The sequence below is a fragment of the Vanessa atalanta genome, chromosome 2 (assembly GCF_905147765.1).
Source record: "Vanessa atalanta chromosome 2, ilVanAtal1.2, whole genome shotgun sequence".
Taxonomy (NCBI): Eukaryota; Metazoa; Arthropoda; class Insecta; order Lepidoptera; family Nymphalidae; genus Vanessa; species Vanessa atalanta.
The window spans coordinates 1,486,089-1,507,687 of NC_061872.1; the positions used below are offsets into that span (position 1 = coordinate 1,486,089).

Below are 21,599 nucleotides of genomic sequence, written 5' to 3' on the forward strand. Positions count from 1 at the left end.
AATCTGGAATTTGATAAACACATATCTATAATGTTGTAGTAAAACAATTCTGATGGCAAAATTGTAACTTTTCTACTAGTTTAAAAATAATTATCGAATCGAAAAAAAAATTGATTACTGAACCTATCAAGCGTGAACAGCAAAATTATTACAATCATTTCGAATTCATCATCATCACCTTCAAGATGATGATGATGAATTCGAAATGATAATAATAATTAATTTGTGGTGGTTTTGTGGTCTTTATTTTGCGAATAATCGTTTTAAGCCTCAATAGTTAATTGTATTCGTTTCAAAATTTAATCGTTAGGATATCATCCTGTACAAATAATTTTTTGATTTGACATTTTCTAATCAACTGTACACATTGATGTGATCGTGTCAATATAGATATACGATATCGATAACATCGACTCTAATGTGTCGATAACATTCGAGTCAACGGTATCGCTAAATCGTTCTGAAGCTGTTTCTAGTAGTCCTGTTAACTTGTATCAGTTTCCCATAATAGTATCGATAGATGGAACTTGGAGATACTATTGGGAAACCTTTGTGAAATCAAATCGATTAAAAAAACTCGATTTGGGAGTGAATTCGAATCGTATGCCGTGATGGTATACGGCATGCTCTCTTATGTCGCCATTTTTTATACTTTTTACATTGACAGCCTGTAAATTTCCCACTGCTGGGCTAAGGCCTCCCTTTGAGGAGAAGGGTTGGAACATATTCTACCAAGCTGTTCCAATGCGGGTTGGTAGAATACACATGTGGCAGAATTTCGTTTCAGAAATTAGTCACATGCAGGCTTTTTCACGATATTTTCCTTCACCGCCGAATTATAAGCACAAATTAAGCACATGAAAATTCAGTGGTACTTGCCTGGGTTGGAACCCGAAATCATCGGTTAAGATACACACGTCCTAACCACTGAGCCATGTCGCCATATGTAATAGGTATATTTATTGTTAGAGAATTTGGAAAGGAAATAAAACATAGCCAGCATTTTATACCCTCCAATTATTTCTTAAGGCTTGACAGTGTCGGGTAGACGAAATAAGCTACGTTAGAGGGATCACGACAACCTCAGGCTCACTTTTGTGCGGGCCTTTGCGAGCGGTGGTCGTTAGACTGTTACTTTTGTAATATTCATGGTCCTTTTAATATTATTATTAAGTTATACTAGTTTCGTAATTCGTATTAATAGTTATAATTAATAAAACGGTTGTGTTTGTTTTAGGAAGTGTAAGATTAGAATTAGTGTTAACGTGTAAATTTTTATAAGAGATAGATTAGTTGCGAGTTGTTTATTTTTATTTTGTTGTTGTTTTTAATAATATATTAATTAATTTACTCCATACATTTATTAGTATTCTTTAATTCTTATTTCTTTTAACCAAACGTTCACCATCGTTCAATACATTTTATAATATATATATATATATATATATAAAAGAGAATTAAAGTTACTTCCAAACAATTTAAAAAGTTACCTCCAATAATTTTCTTTTACTGGCCAAAAAAAAAATATACTTCTTAGAAATGTTTAGCTTATACCACGCTGGTGAAACGTCGTTCAATGGAACACACAACATGGTTTAAATAGCGATTCGCTCCGACTTAAACTTTTAATAAAGATAATGAGAATAATAATAACTTAATAATAATAATGATAACTTTTAACTATCGTATAGATATAACATATACCCTGTACTCAGTAATAACCAATATAAACAGTAGATATGAATCATTAATACCGAGTATATAACATAACAAACAAACAAATACCTCTTCATAAAATTAGTATGGATTTAATACACAATATCCTAACGCATATCAACAAATTAATTACACAAGTTAAACAAATGAATACTCATCTATCACTAGTGAAAATTAATAAATAATTAAATTGTTAGCGATGTTACGATACAGCACTAATTCATAAATTTATTGGCTACCATTATAATTGGTTTAGCTCCGCCGGTTTGGGATTCTAAATTGCCAAAACTCTCTTCAGAAATACTATTGCCCCAGCGGCTAGTTCACTTCTAGTCCAAATTAGAAATATATTACTTTATTTAAATTGTCATTTATGAATAAAAATCTAATAACGAAGTTGTCTTTGTAAACATTTACCGACTAATCTGCGATAACTAATAGAAAAATATGTTTTTATTTACTTTAAAGAGAAAATTGTCTAATTTTATTTTGGTCTGAACTCCGAAACTATTATGTTTTCGGGTGATTCTTTTAAGTGTACGTTGTAAATAAAATAACGATATTATATCTTAAGTAGCCAATGCATATTATTTTAAACTAGCTGTGGCCGCGACTTCGTAAGTGTTGTCTAAATTTAAGTAATTTGGATTTTGTAGCGTGATTTTATTTTTATTCTATATATAATTCTAAAATAAAAGTAGCCTAAGTTACTCCTTATTAATCCGCTATCTGCCAGTTAAAGTCTCTTCGAAATCAGTTCAGCCGTTCCAGAGATTAGCCGGAACAAACAGACAGACAGACAAAAATTGTAAAAAAAATTATTTTGGTATATGTACCGCGTATACATACATATGCATTTAGTAAAAATGTGTTATTTTAACATTACAAACAGACACTCCAATTTTATTATATGTATAGATAGATAATTAAATTATAATAATTAGTATATAACACATCTTATTGCCTCCACTCACACACACACACACACAATGGCTGGTTATTTTTTTACCTACGAGGCTATGATTTCTATAGTGACAATTTTTAATTTTATTTCTATAAAATTAAATCCTTAATTATGTTTAATTTTACAATATATTATATCATTGTTCAGTCTCATTAGTTTGCGTGGATGTGTGCGTGTTTGTGGTTAATGTGTTAAATATACTGATATTGATATACACGTAACGAATACATTGTTATCACTCTGTTACGTAACACTAACTCATAAATTAGTTTGGTAAATATAATTAATAGCAACAATAAGTTTCTATCTGCGGTGTTTTGGGTTAAAGGGTGCGTCCAGAGTAATTAAAGTTACAAGGATCATAGTAACTTAGTTCGCATGGTTTAATATTCCGATGGTGATGTGCGGTGGTGATCGTCTACCGTTACGTGAGCTATTTTGTAATAAATAGTTGATGATTGGTCACAAACGACTACAGATATTGGCGCTGTCAGAAATATTAACCATTCCTTACTTCGCCAATGCGTCACCAACCTTTTGAACCAAGATCTTATGTCCCTTGTGCCTGTAGTCACATTCGTTCAGTCACCTTCCAAACTGGAACACAACAATAACAAGTATTACTGTTTGGCGGCGGTATATCTGTGTGGGTGGTAGCCTGCCGACTATTTTCCCATAATAATCAGTAAAGATTAATTTTGTTAATATTTATAAATTTAACAACTTAAATAATTAATTTTGTATTTATTTAATTCACCGTGCGTTAATTTGTTTATCAGCAAAAGCAGTAACTTCTTAAGTTCACAACGACTTACGGAAGATTGGAATCAGATTACAATGATTACAGCATCCGCGCCATGATTACGAGAACCGTAATCTTTCCGTAACATGTATGTATTCAAATAATAAATACTATTAGTGAAAATAATAATATAATATATAATAATAAACACTCTTTTTGCTGGAGATCGGGACGGAGTATTTATTAAAACCGTCTTTTTTATGTTGTAGGGGGCAAACGAGCAGGAAGCTCACCTGATGGAAAGTGATTACCACCGCCCATGAACATCTGCAACACCAGGGTGGTTGCATGTACGTTGCCGGCCAAAAACTCAGACTCAGACTCAGACTCAGTCGTCGAGAATGTACAGACGTGATCTACTAAATATATAATAATATTTAAATACTTTGACCACTATGAAGTTAATACCGGATAAGTTCGTTACTTTGAATTTAGGTAGCATGACTCCTTTTAATGTTGCAATGGGTTTTCTAAAAGGATTTTCTATCTTTTAAAGCCTGTGATATGAATTTTCTTTTTGTTCCAGGGAATAGCTTATATCGACCCCGGAGCTTATAGGTTCAAAACGGGACGAGTTCAAAAGTTATTGGGTTTTTCTATCTAGAAAATCTTTTTCTGGATTAATTATCCGTCTGCTCGAATTTTAATATATTATTAAATATTATTGTGCACACTTGTACATAATAATATGTATGTAATAATATGTTACTTGTCTTCCTTTAGAATAGCCGTTGTAGAGATTTCAAAAGTAATATTAATAGATCCAAGAAGTAGCATACAAGATTAAGGTCAAGTTAAATTAATTTCTATATTCTGATTTAAGGATGAGGCTGTTAATGTATCTTTCGTAACCATAAATAGTATAAAACAAATTCTGTGTCTATTATAAACAAAATCACTGACCCGTGGTGGGATTTTATTCAAAATCCGTACTATTTTCGTACACTTACAAAGCTAACGCTGGCTAATCCTTAGGAGGTACATCAAAGTATTTACTAGAAAATTGTTCTTGTTTTTTAAAAGTTCTACAAAAAAGTTCGCGATCGCACGTGTAACTTGACAAGCTACCGCACATTTGGGTTGTTTTTATGCATGTAGGCAGGGAGACTAGCAAACCGGATGATAAGTAGTCACTGTAGCTCCTAAACATTGATACTGTAAGATTTTTTTTATGGTATATTTTGGCAGACGAGCATATGGGCCATCTGATGTTAAGTGGTCACCACTGCCCATAGACAATGACGCTGTAAGAAATATTATCCATTACAACCCCAATGCGCCACCAACCTTGAGAGCTAAGATGTTATGTTCATTGTGCCTGTAGTTACACTGGCTCATTCACCCTTCAAACCGGAACACAACAATACTGAGTACTGTTGTTTAGCGGTATAATATCTGATGAGTGGGTTGTACCTACCCAGACGGGTTTGCACAAAGCCGCTTTAACAATCCTTATATCATTAAAAGGCCACCAACCTTAGATGATCCTTGTGCCTGTAGTTACACTGGCTAACTCGCCAGTCAAAAGGAACACATCTGAAGTTAGTGTACACATTTTAGATACACCCTAGGTAATAAGGTCAATAACTGTTCTAAGTTTGAAGTTGTAAAGTCAATGACAAGTCAGTTCGAATCACAAAGTTTTATGGACATTTACCATTCATAATAGGTAAATCTTAGGTTTTACTGGAAAATCTTAAGATTTATCTTAGTTCGAGCTTTTACAGTAACATAAACATAAACAGAAGAATCAATATACAATATACATTAGTTATGAGGAAAGTAAAGAAGAAATCTTTATATAGTAACACAATAGTCGCTTCGCTTGTATTAACTTCTGATCGACTTGGTCGTGTGATGTTATATTCACACAATACGAATATATTTTATCGAAATGATATAGATCTATTCAATCATGAAGGCGCGCTTCTTTACGTTAAGTTACCGGCATTTTAATGAAATAAATTAAACAAATATAATCTAATTTGTATTTTTTTTACAAGCTTTTATTTGACTTGCACTGTAAGTATGTACGGGTGAAATCTTGCAATTCAATTTTGAAGCAGATATCTTTAACCGATTGAGCTGAAATTTTGTATACACGTTCAATTTGGACGACACTGCATGGTTAACTGTATGACGTCATTCTACTTTCAAGATGGCGGATCAACAGGGTAGTTTCGGTAGTGAAAAATAAATAATTAAATATAATAAAAATTAAAATTTATTGAGAAATAAAGTCGCGAGATTCTATTAAAATTATCAAACATAAATTGTGTCAAATGTGTCAAATATGAAATGACGTTATAACTTAACAGCAAAAGTGTTAGTGTTAAGGTTTATTTTTACATACATAAGCAGCCCGTAATTGTCCCACTGCTGGGATAAAGGCCTCCTCTCCCTTTGAGGAGAAGGTTTGGAGCATATTCCACCACGCTGCTCCAATGCGGGTTGGCGGAATACACATGTGGCTGAATTTCGTTGAAATTAGACACATGCAGGTTTCCTCACGATGTTTTCCTTCACCGCCGAGCACGAGATGAATTATAAACACAAATTAAGCACATGAAATTTCAGTGGTGCCTGCCTGGGTTTGAACCCGAAATCATCGGTTAAGATGCACGCGTTCTAACCACTGGGCCATCTCGGCTCATCGGTTTATTTTTAAGCGCATTTAAATTTTTTTTTTTTTAAATAAGGATTTTTACTTTTAGTTGATTGCTCTGTCGTGGTCTCACACACATTAAGACATCTTCTAAGCACGAACCTCACTCACGCATACTACTGCGCGCCGATAATAATGATTAAACGCGGAGAGGCCTTCGTTGGTATATGGGTTCATATACGACAAGTGACTATTTTATCGAGCAACATTACATACACACAATCAGTGTTGCGTTTATTAAAATCGCTTTTTTATTACGCAATTTACATCTTTATTTTCATATACATAAGCTGCAAAACTGCTTTGTGATAAAATAAATATTAACGAAGTTAACAATATAGTTACGTGATGGTTAATATACATGCAAAGAGCTTAAAAATCCCGCAAAGTGTTTCAAAGCACGTCACTTAATTTGTTACTACAGCACATTATTATTATTATTGATATGATATTATACAAAAAATATTTTCGACTCTGAGATATAGATATTACACTATATATGGCTGAGTGGTTCGAACGCGTGAATCTTAACAGATGATAGCAGTTTCGATCAGGTAATCACTGAATTTCTATGTGCTTGTTTTGTTTTTAACGTAACCTAACCTAAATCTAGCAAAGGGATATTTACACGCTATTATTACTTTACTTTTTTTTTAAAACAATGAAACCTTAATTAATTCTTGCTGCTCAAAGTATCCAGACAAAGTGTTTAGTTTAAACAAGTGTTCCTGCTGCACCTTAAGAAGTTGTAAACACATAATGTTTTCTCTGGTCTGTTACAATCACAATTATAGTGTCTATTTACTCGCCTCTACCACATCGGGTTAAACACGAAATAAAGATTCAAGACAAGTGGTGTTTCTTTTCTACAAATTCGTTATAAAAGTGTTTTGTATGATTATAGTTAAGATAGTAAAAAGATCTGTCAGATTGTGTACGAGATGCTATCGAATTAAAGCAAATCAAAATATACTTTATTAACGCAGGCTTTTTGAAACTCGCAATCATCGGTTAAGATACACTCGTTGAAACCATTCGGCCATCTCAACTGACGTATTTTACGTCTTAATAAAATAGTAACTAATGTATTGAGGATTTTTTCGTAAAATCTTAATTCCAAGTCCGTGATATCTAGCTACATATTCGGCTCTACTAAGCAGATGCATTCATTATTCCACACTCAACATAGGAATAAACTATATCATAGGAATAACAGAAGCGACCGGAAAAATATCTTGTGCAGGACGCACATCTCAGCTTAATTTTCATGCCAAAGGTTTTACTCTACCTACTTTGTAATCTCTGGTTGCTTGCTTAAACGGTCGCAGATTCCGAGGTCCTGGCTTCAAACTCCAAGAGGCCTAAGTTTTTGTATATTTCTGTTGAAAAATTCTCAGTAGCAGCCAGTAGGCTAAAATTTGGACGTGTGTACTCTCGTGCCTTGGACCTGCGCTTGAATTATATCCGTTCGTGTTGGATTTTAACCCTCCTATCGGATTATGAAAGTAAAGAAATAGAGACTACATATTATGTGCACTTGAATATGCTCTGTAGTAGTTGATCGCAATGGCGAAAATCGGGTAGATTCTTAACAACCTTGATTCTAATTTTTGTATAAATTAAGTTACAACCTGTGATTGAACACGAGAACTTAGTACCCGCAGCGGTATAATGTAGCCACTACACTAACAAGATAATCTAATCAACAATACCACTCTCTCTAATTAAAAATCAATTATAATACTCGAAATGTTCGTCCGAATAAAAGTTACTCGTAAATTTACATGGAAAACAAGTTCATGTAAGAGAAAATTAAATACGTCTCTATTTATTTACGTAACAGCTTTTTGGACAGTATTAATTTATACTAGGATGAAAACCCGGCTTCGTTCGGGTAAAATAAATAAACTAAATAATTAAATATTTTAAATACCGTACTTCTACATAAAAATTATTATTTGGAACACACTTTCTGAACGCATCCATAAACGTCAAACATGGCCGCCTGTTGTAATGTCATATCATTATTTTAGGTTTTCATGGATTTAAATCCATATCTCGCACGTGATATTGGCAAAATAATCTGTGCCCCCTTGGCACAAATAAAAGCCAAAATAAAAAATAAATCTATATCTCGATTTTAATATCAAAATTCGTATTTTCGCGGATATAAGTTATCGACTAAAAACTCATTATCGATTGGATCTATCGAGCCTGCGCGAAATTATCAATATGGATTGTATGTAATATTTGACTCTTCAAACATTAACCAAATTACAAGAAGCATCGAAAAAAATTACTTATATCGACACATACATTCATATAATAAAATATATAGGACGTCCTAAAAATATCACACGAACGAAACATCATTAAGATCAATGTTCAAATTTTCATTTGTCCGTCTCGTACTTTATCTACGAATGTTTTAACATAAAATATAATTTCAATATATATAAATCATGGTCTCGTTATTCAATTTAATAATTTCCAGTAAAAACAAAGACAGAAGAAAGATGACTTATAACGTAAAGCGGAGATAGCAATTTCTTTTTAGCATTTAAAGCAACTGTATTGAACTTAAGTTTCATATAAGATTCTAAATAAACACTATAGAGAACTTTCTTCAGAGACTTATAAAGAAATATCAAATCGGAGTCGTGGTAAAATGACTATTATTTCTATTCATTTAAGAGCTACATTTCCTTGTATAAATCAAGTGATGTTGGAAAATAGCTTTTGAGAGCAAAAGCGAGCTAGCTACATTGCATATATTAACTTGTAGATTCTATTCAGTGAAATGTGACCTTTATTGATTTTGTCACAAGAGCTAGATTGGTATAAAATAAATTTCTAACAACACGAGTTTCTTGAAAGCGAGTATACGGGTAACAATACTTTACTCAGTTCATGGGCTCTTTTAATTTTCAACAAGATTCCCGGCCGTTACGGTTCTGAGGCAAGCTTAAGCCTTCAAGTAGACTTTAATGGAGAATGAATACTATGCGTTGGCAATGTCCTTATAATGGAAAAAAACGGCATAGAAATATATTTTCATAAATATTTACAGCAAGGATTTTTTTATCTAAAGGTTGAGTTCGTAAACATAGAATATATTCATGGATAAAATAATGCCTAGATGTGAAACTGCAAAAAGAGGTGAATCTAAAGTGAAGATGCTCCTTCGAACCCGGGTAAGAACCAGTGAATTTTCATTTGTTTTATGTGTGATATTTCATGTCGTGATCTGCAGTGAAGAAAAACTTCTTAGTCTGATGTATGTAAAAATAAATCTTCACACTCGTGTATTGACCGCATTGGGCCAGCGAGATTCAAGCCAGCCAATGAAGGTTAGCCTTTGGCTAGGGTTGGAACAGTAACAGTTTTGTTAATTTCATTTATTTTTAAATAAAAAAATATATCACTAAGTTCATATCGATTTTTTTTTATTGCGTACTTCCAAATGGTAAAATTGATGTTGGTCACCCCTACACTTAGTAGGTACTGTAAGAAATAGTAATAATTCCTCATATCACCAATGCGTCACCAATATTGGAAACTAATTTAAGTCCCTCGTGTCTGTGGTTAGATTGTCTCAATGAAACTTCAAACTGTTTGATCACAATGGTACCAAGTATTGGTATTTGTTAGAATATATAATGACTACCGTCTGGGTGGTAGAGCAACAAATATCTACCATCTATTTTAATCAATTCCACTTATCTAATTATAACAGACCAATCGTCTAAAAGGTTTATTTTCATTGATATATAATAAAGTCAAACGATCTATAAACAGTTATTTTCAAAGTATTGATTGAACTCGAAACTTAGCGCTATTAGGTAACTATAAATACACATCCATTTCAAATATGTTATATTCATAATGTCAGGGCTAGTTTTAGAGGTTTTATGGCTTTGGAGCATCAACGCCCCTAATTATTTTCTAAACGCTTTTAAGATTTCAATTAAAAAATACAATATTTTTTTGATCTCCTTATAGAACTTTCGTATCGTTACTAATATTTCGTATACTTTTTTTTTAATGTATGCTACATAATACGTTTTTGCTCGCATGGATCGGGATGTTTTTTGTTTTAGAGATTTCTATTGTGAAATCCCTCCCTTGGAAGGACCGGGCCGGTAGCCCCGGATGTTTTACCCTTAATCCTGCTGCATAAAGTAATTACTAACTTCATAGTAAAACATTAATAACTCTGGGACATGTGAATATATAATGTATCGCAATGTCACATAACTCGTAATTAGACCCTATATTTACGTAAGCCCTGCTATATTAATGTTTGACACGACATTCCAGAACCCCATATAATTCAACTGGAATACAAACAATATCATATTGTAACAACCCTCCCAGCTTAGAATCCCTCACGTCACGTCTGAGATAAACTCGAGACTTCTATGAAGATGACAACATTGAGTGTGTAGTGATGCATGAATAAGAGCTGCTTATCGATAACTATATTCGTTATAAAAAATTAAATAGTTATTTGTCACAACGGGATATTCCAATAGGACAGTGTATAAACTATATGTTTGATTGCCCTACTTCGTAATATGATATTTAAATATCTGGTTATAAAATATTATACAGACAAACAACAAAAAAAATAAAAATAAAATAATATGTCTGTATATATCGGTATGAAAACGAATTATAAGATATGTCTGAAGGAACACTTTATACAGCCTCTACAATGTTTAGGTTAAGGTGGTACGAGTACGACTACCATAAATACTTTTATCGCGATCATAAAAACTGACGTCAACCGCAGTTTACGACGTCTATCGATTCGATAAACTAGTGCTTACCTCGATAGTTTATATTGACATCACTTTTTCTTATTATGTATGCCGGGAACCAAACAAAAGGTCTTTATAGCCTTGTTTATCGTCGACCGCAAGCATTTCAAGCAAAATGTTCGTTTAAGCCCTGTCTCTGTAGTATCTTTAATACCAAGTATGGTTTGTACATCAGAAATATATTGTAATCATGATATGATAATTTAAAATGTAATTATAAATTACTAATTTCTTACTTATCTCAGTTCGAGTAAAATAAGGGTCCACAAAGTTTATATTGAAGGACAACTTACTAAACAAATCTAGTTAGTTTTACCTTAACGGGTGTACAAAAAACAAATCAAAGTTTCAACTCAAGGTTTAAGAACATATAAAGGATCGACATAATACTAAACAACTTTAATATTTATATATTAAGGTTATCTGTAATATTCTTTTAAATGTATTTCCAAAACTGGAATTTGTAAATAAATTATAATTTATATCTATGAAAAAGTCCCTCCTATATAGTTTTTTTAAATAGAAGCAGAAAAGTGATATTGAGATAATAATAAAACAAAAAAATATATTCGATTCTTTAATCATTAATCATCAATACAGCGACTGAATGAATCCATAACGCCCTTCCCTAAAAAAACGTCATTTTCATACAATTATTTACACTTCACAAATCACTTAAAAGTCTTAATTCAAATGTCACACTCTCATTTCATCGATAGCGGTTTGCGGAAGGTTTGATGGATGAAGAGATTTTCCCCGTCTCAATGTTGCATGGTGGGCTCTCGAAGATTCCTCTCTGCCAGGCGAGTCAGCGGAACCATTCGGTGGATATTTATGCCTTAAATCTTGCAAAGGTGGTGAATTACTAAATTGATTCAATTTTTTTGGCAATGTAGCATACCCTCCCACTTGGGGATAGCTAACATTTGGCAATCTGAAACTACTATTACGACTGCCCAATTTACTTGGCAACATCATATTATCTATACTGAGAGTCGGGCTTGGCGATTTTGGACCATCCAAAGGCCCCTTAAAGTTCAGATTCCCTAAACTTGGATCCGCCATTATTTTCTTTCTATTTTGCCGCTCGATGTCCACTACCAAACTAGGGGCGAGGTTAGGGTCGATATGATAATGGGAGTGCTTTCCAGATATCGTTTCAAAGTGTTTTTCATTGAAACGTTGCTGCTTCCCGCGGGACCTTGATTTATCTCTTTGGTAATAAACACCGGCGAATATCAAAACGTTCAATATAAGCAAAGAGCAACCTATAGCTATCGTTACGCTTAGAGCGGTTGAATACGCCGCATAGCCTGCGGCTTCTAAATTGGCTAAAGTATTATCCGTGGCGTTGAAACTCTGCAAATCTCTCCCGCTTGGCATCATAGTCACGCACGTAGCTAATATCGTATCGACCGTGGTTAACGCTGTATCGGAATAAGCCGAACCATTGCGCCTTATCTGATCATTATCGGCATTCCGTGCCAAAGGATCAGGTCTAACGATGCCTTCATACAGATCTTGCTCGTTATGGTTCCTGAATAAATTGTGGCGTGCCGCGACATCTTCCATACCCGTTCTATGAAGTTCGGGAACGAGTCGAAGCCAAACTGACAGCTGATGAGCGCGATAATGATTTTTCATACGTGGTTTGATACCTGCCAACAAAGAAATTTATCATGGTATATTCAGTGAGCGCAAATATTTTTCATATACAACATTCGACTGCTTAAAATAAATTTACATTTTAATAGCAACGTGGCTTTGGACTGAAATAATTTTGCATAGAAATTAGTACACCATGCTGCCGAGAAAAGTTAGGTATTCTGACTAAAATCTAATTTACATATGAAGAAAACTTTTAACTTTATTGTAATTAGAATTTTACGGGATAGTGTGAATAGTTAATACTGCTGTGATAAGGCGTGACATGAAAAAAGAATGCTTCGAGAATCGTGTTTCTTTTTTCATCCTTTGAAGTGTACTGACCTATTTCGAGGTACTTCTGGTGTGTCGAGTCATATTCTTCCCAATTTATGCCGCGAAACTTATTTCTTTCCCTTGACGCTGGAAGAAAGGCTTCTTGACGAGCGTTGTCATTTGGATTTCTGTAGTAAATTTACGATTAAATTACATCGTTCTAGAATTTATTGCATTGAAAAAAAAAATTGAGATAATTTTTTTGTAATTAAGCCTAACACATTTTTTTCCTGTTTTGGTTTTGTTCTTCTCAGTATAATCATATAAGACTCCAATTGGTAAAATGTATTTACTTCTTTTGTACTAAAACGTAGCGACTGAATTCAATATTACTGCTGAATTATATGTAATGAGAACATAATTAGGTCTTCACGCGTCTCGTGTGAAGCATTATCTCGGAGTCGATCAAATCATTATTGCTTCAGATATTCAAGTAAATACCAAAATACATACAATCATGTGGGCAATTGCACTGTCGTTTTATTTCTAACGAAAAGACGAAGACTAAAATTTTACTAGGTAAATTTTGTATTTTTTTAGATATTATTTTATTTTAATTCATAAATTATAGCCTGGATCGTTATCAATGTTGTTATTTCTCTTAAGATAATCTTTAGACTAAATACAAATATTTTCACCGTTAGTAATAGATAAAAATATATCAACTTTGTTATGAAAATAAAAATCGAACATCGCTCGGCAAATAAAACGAGAGTTAAAATGCCGCAAAAATGTCCACTATTCAAAGGAAAAGTTTGAACGATAAAAGTAAATACTGGTTAGATAAAGATTGTTTACCCGGTTTTCGCAAAGTTGGCCACGAAGAGCATTATAGACTCAGACAGTGCTGTCTCGAACTTAGTGTAGTTCTCTGGGAAATGTCCGAAACCTTCGGCTAATGGAGCTCCGAAGATATATGGGAGTTCCTCGCCGTGAACAGCACCCATTCTCTGGAAGAAACAATTGACATTTGAATATATATTATATAGTCCATGCACATCCAGCAAAATTTAATATTGAATTATTACTGTTTGGCTATTGAATTTATTTGGAAAATAGCATTTTAAAATTAAAATGCGTACTAAGATTAGATAAGAGGGTGGCTGTTATTTAGCAAGGCAAATAAACGTGTCACGCTAGCGCAGTAATATTTCATTACCGCGTTTTGTGGGGCATGAGAAATTTAAAATCATTTGCACGAAAATAAACGTACACGAAACACAAATAAATAATATTATCTTGATCGTGTTAAACCGTGATTATAAAAATTCCCTGTTATCATAAAACTTTAGAGGCAATTACAAAATTTAACAACAGGCGTCCACCCGACTGTGGAATATTAAAAGCCAGTTTACAGAACAAAATTATCTCATTACATCGAACGAATCCCTATACGCAAATATCCGGCTAACTGTATGAATAATTTTATTTTGTTAAATTTTAACGTTCACATTTTGCACACGTCGTAAGTCACATGGGAACGCCGGTTTATTTATACTTATTAATAGTGATTTAAAATTTCATGTTAAGAACTCTGTCTATATTTAAATGAGTTCCAATACCTTTTTATATATAAATATTACCGGATTTCTCAAATGAATTATCTAAATGTTAACAACAACTGCAGTACAAATATTGAGTGTACGCATAGAATATTAGCAGCCCGTAAATGTCCCACTGCTGGGATAAAGGCCTCCTCTCCCTTTGAGGCGAAGGTTTGGAGCATATTCCATAAAAAAAAAATGCTAATGCTAATGCATAGAATATATATTCCGGAGTGAATGGTATAAAACATTCTCCTTCTTCACTAAAACAAATATATATTTACTAAGTTTTAGTGATCTGTCAGATTGTATCGAAATATATTACCTAATTATTTACTTTAAGTATATTTTTTTTAGATTAAGGTAGGTACTATATCAGGAAAATATAAAACAGAGCGATGCTTATTATACCTTTCCAAAACCTACCTGCGGATAATACCCATCCCTTGTTTGATAGTCGAAAACATAAAAGAAAGTTTTAGTCGGTCTTCCAGGCGAATCTTCATCAGTTAGCGTAATCTTTGGTCCTCCACTCAGCAGATCACCGCTTTGTATCAAAGGCGCTATGTATTGAGCATCGGATAAGGCAGATATGGTAGCGTCTCTGGTGTTTATTGGATTCTGGAATTGAATTGTTTTAATGGTAACAATTGTGTTGGCATTCGATTCTGAACTTCGAGTGCTATTAATGTTCCTTTTTTGAGGTTACATAATCATTTAATAGACTGAAAAAGGCGTTACCAAATTTGGTCATGCATTTCCTAAATTTTTAATGTAGACCAGCGAATTTATTAATAAAAAAAAATTATATTGTTTAAATGTAATTTCATATATTATTAATAAATCATAATTTCACTGCTCCTTTTTGAAATCGGTTAAAAAGAAACTTATTAGTAAAGTTTCTAGGTTTCAGTTTCTAAAGGTTTTTAATAACCTGCTTCTATGTTGTTACCCTTGCAGTTACTTTTATAGAAATATTCGAGATAAGTAATTTCGAATATTTCATATTGGTTATATAAAACAGTCATTGTTTTTTATGAATTCGCTCCAATAACTCGTAAATAAAGTTGTCGTTGAAACTCGTCACCGCGCGATAAAAGAGTCAAGTTCGCCAGGCAAAGCATCGATTTTTTTTTTTCGAAAGCAAGCAAGCGGTAAACTGTATCAAGTGTCACAGATGAATATTGAAATAGGCCTTTCTATTTCTACACCCTTAATTTTCATAGGAAACACTATACATGGTGATTTACTATATAGTAAAATCTAGTACTCCCCATTATCAGTTGATTAGTCCCAACTTAGTCAAAGAGTTAAATGAAATTACATAACCTGACAAAATAATATAAGGGGTTATTATTGATTACCAATGACACCAGGAATATCAAACTAAATTGCATCTTCTAAATCTATCCGAGTAAAATATATCCGTCGAGTTACTCCACGTCCGAATAGGAAGGCAGATAGATGTTGATAGCTACAATAAATAACTGTAATTCAGCACCTGACGCTTTGATAAAGAACTGCTCCAATATAAACTTACGAGTGATAACAAATGGAAACGATTTTGTATCGCGTCTGATGAAAAAAATTGCTTTTCTCGATATATTTTCTCACTCGAAAATGTATCGAGTAAATATGAGAGAAAAAGATAAATTGATCACTCAGATGATATACGGAATATATTTACACATAATTTAAAATATTAAGTAAAACAAACAGCAATCCAAATATATAAATAACAGAAAATTATTTTAATTCGTAATTTTAAAATGAAAGTTGACAAGCTTAATGAGCGTCGTGTTTATGTCTATATAATAAAGTAGCTCTATAGAGAGCTCCATCGTTAAATGTCTTAAGAAAATGAAATATTAGAGAAACAGTTTCATCTTCATTATGTCTTTTAAAGTCAAAGATTTCAACAATGTCTTTAAACCAATCTCTAGAAACAAGAAAATTAATTCTTTAAAATAGAACAAAAGCTTTACTCTAATTACGAAATTTCATTCAACGAACGAGTGTCTAGCAATTATTTTGGACTAACTAGATAATTAAACAAACCTCTACCGTTCTTTCCCAGTCGGTGTATTCGTTGACGATCGTGTAAAATATTTCGCTCAAATGGTAGGTATAGGAATTTCTGACATAGGTTCTGAAACAATTATATATATTGTTAATAAAAAAATATACTTTTTTAAATTTCGAATACATTCGGAATACGCAACATTTATTTTAAAATACCAATATAGCAAGTGGCATCGACAAAGCGAAAAGGATTCGATCGAACCAGGGATATCCGTATCACTAGGTGACACGGACACAATTATGGAGGTCAATTTGATCTTCATTGAATATTGAATTCCTCGCTGCTTCTATTACTTTAATTGTCTTTCCAAAATGTTTGGCTAATTATAAAAAATACCAAGGAACGAATAAAAATACAAATAAGGGTAAAATTAATAACCTCAGCATTCGATCTCTTTTCTCTGGTTCAATACCATTTTGGATATCGTGGGCGGAGAACTTCCATAGAGATTCACAAGTTACAACACCAAATAGCAAATCGTATTTATTTTGGAACAAACGTCTTCCACTATCACTTCTCTTTATATGAAAATTGTTCTGATTCATATTATTTAAAGGTCCAAAGCTAGGAAAATCGGCAGTCGAATGAAGAGTCAAAAAGTCCTTTGCAAAGTCTGTCTTGATTACGACTCCATCCACTGATGGTCCAAACGCCGTCAGGAAATTCGGAGGCGATATATCAATTGATAATAATTCTTCTATTGTTGCGTCTCTTAAGCAGTCTACTATAACTTCGTGGTCTTTTGCGAGATCTTCAGGTATTGTGCAGTTCATACGTTTCGCTAATTTCAATGAATAGTAAACAGGATCATCAACTATAGCCCAGGAACTGAGAGCTGAGCCTGATAAAAGTATCGCTCTGTGAAAAAGACCTAGAAAAAATCCAAAAAATAATTTATTATGAAACAAAATATCATTTAGCCTTTTACTAGTACTAAAGAAACGTAAAATTATTTTAACTGACGGCACAAATATCTGTTATTCAACCAAATTACACCGCTTAATTAAGGAGATTAAACACTCTTCTCTATATTTGATAGACAATGTTTTACTTTAATGTAAGTTGTAAGATTAATTAGCTTGAGTAAATTGCAACTCAGTATAATTCATTTGGTAAAATAACAAGTTACGACGTATCATAATTGAAACAAAACATAATAATATTACGTTCAGATAAACATGCAAAATCCGTTACGATTATATTATTCCACGATTTTCATATACCTGGCATAACTGTTGGTGAGATCATTAAGAAATTGATACAAGCAGCTCCCGATCCGTGACCCATTAGCGTTATATTTGTCGGGTCTCCTCCAAACAATGCAATATTTTGTTGTACCCAATGCAACGCAGCTATTTGATCCATTAAACCGTAGTTCGCCACTCTAGCCTTCAAGTGCGGAGTCGGATTTGCGTTTAGGAATCCTGCGAAATTTATGCAGCAGTTTGAGTTGGGTGGCGTGAGTTATGAGGTCAGGGATCGAATTTTTCACTTCCCAATACGCTACCGAAATTTGATTTTGAATTTGGTTCGAGCTCACCAGCTCAATGTATGGAAATATTACTTTATTCAAGATAGTATGTTTAAGATATCAAATACGATAAAATGTTTCCAGAAAATACATAATTCAGAATCGATTACTTATGTATAGAAAAACAGGAATAATTCGTACTCATCACGTGTAAATTAAGAGTTAAAAGCTTTTATTCAAAAAGGGTCATAAGAAACATGAATATAATAAAATTCGTTCATATATTATGTTTAACAATACAATAATACTTACCTAAGGCGATATTACTTTAAGACATCTAAGGTAAAATCACCCTAGGCTATTTTTAACTCATTTGAGTGCCTTTATATTTATAATAATGAAGTATCATTGTACGAAATTGATATAAAATATACTTATGTTGGTAAAGTTAAAGGAAAATACATCGAAGTTCATTTTGTACGTTTCCTTTCAATTGAAACACAACGAGATAAAAAGCTGATGCATTTCTTTTTGTCGCAAGCGAGCTGAAAACCACCGATAGAGCGAAACTCGATTTTAGAATCGCATCGATTTATTTATTAAATCACAAGCAACATTGATTTCACTAGCAGTACAACATTCAATAACCATCTCATTTCATGGAAGGAAGCCAGACAAAATACATTTTAGTTGAATCGTATTCCTTATCAATGTATCCACATTTGCCTTTCAATTTCACCCCTATTTGCATTTATAATGTACTCGAATAACTCGTTCAGACAGTTCATTCCCGGAATACTCCAAAGAATTCATGGAATAAATGTATATTATGTATAAATTGTTTTGGATTTATTCAATGTACACACAAAGAAGCTATAAAGTATCTAAACGTAAAGAGGAAATAATACGAATAAAAATATTCTGAATGAATAAAAAAATAATTGTAATTTTTTATTAATCTTTATCTTCGTCGTTTGTTCATTTGTTATTAAAATGTAGCCAGTGATTGGGTGAATTGAATTAATTTGAATGAGTAATAATCAACACGTATTTTTATCTTTATTAATGAAAATTGAGCGCAATATCAGCTCAGAGTACAGGCTGCTCATTAAATATTTACTTTCCTAGACTTAATTGTATTTTGTAAGAGTAAAATAAGAAAATTATAAGTGTATTTATTCATTAAAAGAATAACACGTTCGCAACTTATAGAAATAACTCATCTAAAGATTGTTGCCTTTTGCCAATAATTTCCAACGAGTCCCAAGTCACGACTAATGAGTTTGTACGTTTGCCAGAAAATTATCTTAATTAGAGCAATTTAGAGATGTTTTATTGTTCACTCCCAACTTAGTCTGCTGAGTGAGACAATACGTTTATGATGGTATGCATATTAAAATAAAATAAAATTATGTATTCAGATTAATTTCCATTTTTGTAGATATAGCATTCTTTAAAAATCCATCTTCATCATCCACGCTTCTTTAACCCATTTATTTTAGCAGTGCTTCTAACACTGCAAGGGCGTGGTAGACTATTGCTGTCACGCTCCTTTCTGACACCAAAGCTCATTGGAATGTCTTTGCTGCGGTTCAGTGGTAAAGGTATTGATTATATGTTTATTGCAAATTAATTCTTTAGACACCCATATGATACAATGTGTTAGTTATAGTCTTGGCTTTAATCCAACGAACACGATATATTTTTTTAATTATTCGAGCAACTATTATTTAAGTGTTCATATGTAAATATGTCTCTGATTTATATAGATTTTAGTATAACTGGTACCCCTTAATAAACTTGTTTGTTACTATCGAAAATCTCAGAATTACTCGCAAAATGTATAAAATTCTTTAGGCTTTTTATATTTTATGTCGAATGAAAATTATGATGGTTAGCGTAATGTGACTTAAAATTCAATGCTGCCTGTCCTGTTAATGTTTTATTATGCTTACCTAATACACCAAGTCTAAAATTTAAAGTTACAACGATGAGGTCCGTGTAGCTAGCGAGTACTGCACCATCATAAGGATTCCCTGAGCTCATTGAGTAACTGTCTCCATGTATATATACCAATACGGGCAGGGCCAGCTTAGTTTCATCCACTTAAACAAATATATATAATGAAAAATTAATATTTGCAATTAATTAATATTGATGAAAATTAAACAAATTATTAATGCCTTTGGAAATATTCATTATTCACATAATTGGTAGCTAAAACTTACTTTGCAAGGGAGCAAATATGTTTAAATAAAGACAATCTTCGCTTTGGTTCTTAAGATAAGGTATCAGTCTTTTTATGTAATCTAGTCTACCCTTGGGCATTTTTTCTAATAGAATCCGATCGTCATCAAGATCTGGGAGTTTTTGAGGACAAGCTGGACCTGGACGATCAGACACTCTCACACCGTCCCAGGGTGAAGGCGTTCTTGTTGGACTAAACCTAAAATGAATTACAGAAACGACAATTTTTGAAGAATCTAGTTGTAGCTTACGTAACTTAAACTTTCTTTTGAATGTAAAAACTTTTATTTGAGTTGAACAATTTCTTATAGTGTTATTATGTTTTTGTTAAGAATATAGTATAATAAAAATAAATAGGTTAAGTTTTATATAGCTTTGTTTTGTCTTACCTGTTAGATCCCACGGGAGGCGTAGCGTAGGGCACACCTAAAAACACTTCAAGTGGACTCAAGTATCTGTGTTCATCCATAGCCAATACAATCCCCTGTAATTTTCCATATTTTGTCTGGACTATCCTACTGCTTATTTTAAATTTAACACTAGATTTAGGTAATGGATTAGAAGGATTTAAATAATATCTCTTATAATCACTATAGTCACTGTAACCGTTTCTTTCGTGATTATAAATGTCACTGTGCTGTGGAAATTTTTCGTTATTATAATATGGATTCTTATCAAAATTGACATTTGTATATTTTTCTTCGTGAACATCGTCATTTTCATCGTATTCATCGTTCGGTGAATCGTTCTGTACGTTGTTAACATTAAAATTATTTTCATCACTTACTTTAATAACATTATCGCCGTGCTGATTCATATTTGTCGTATTCGAATTAGCTTTTTGTAGAGATAAGAAAAATATCAATAAAAACGAATATAGATTAAAATACACTAGTTTGTTGGCAAATATTTTGCTCTTTCCAGTATCAGTTTTACGTTCGTCATATTGAAGCATCGCCCCGTTTTTATTCTGCCCTGTATGAAACTGTCCAACTGGAAACATATTTCGTCATGTTATCATTTTTTTATTGAATTTATCACTATGTCCGTATGTAGTTGGGTTCAAACATATCGTACGGCATCTGAAACAAAAGATAAATTAAATTTGTATTGTATGATTTCTCATTGTACAGCATAAACTTTAAAAATATTTTTGTGTTATACAATAAATTAAGTTACTTTCGTTCATTTTATATAAAATACGATTCACATATGCAAAACATACAATGTAATAAGCATTTTCAATCTGAGTTACTCAGATAATTTATTATTTATATTATAATGAAATATAATCAAGGACAGCG

General features: G+C 32.6%; 1 protein-coding gene across 2 annotated transcripts; it reads right to left on the bottom strand.

Annotated features, from left to right (window-relative positions):
- Nucleotides 1–11,595: 11,595 nt before the first annotated feature.
- On the bottom strand, nt 11,596–21,347 carry LOC125071377 (neuroligin-4, Y-linked-like). Of its 2 annotated transcripts, none has more exons than XM_047681607.1 (10): nt 20,685–21,347; nt 20,277–20,494; nt 20,004–20,153; nt 17,801–18,001; nt 16,956–17,448; nt 16,559–16,643; nt 14,921–15,115; nt 13,749–13,900; nt 12,960–13,078; nt 11,596–12,628 (listed from the first exon to the last, which is right to left on the bottom strand). In XM_047681607.1, exons 1-10 carry the CDS (start codon nt 21,296–21,298, stop codon nt 11,667–11,669), a joined length of 3,189 nt encoding a protein of 1,062 aa, XP_047537563.1. In that variant the 5' UTR covers nt 21,299–21,347; the 3' UTR covers nt 11,596–11,666. The 2 variants fall into 2 exon arrangements, with proteins under 2 accessions (XP_047537563.1, XP_047537555.1); XM_047681599.1 differs by having other exon boundaries at nt 16,553–16,643.
- Nucleotides 21,348–21,599: the final 252 nt, after the last annotated feature.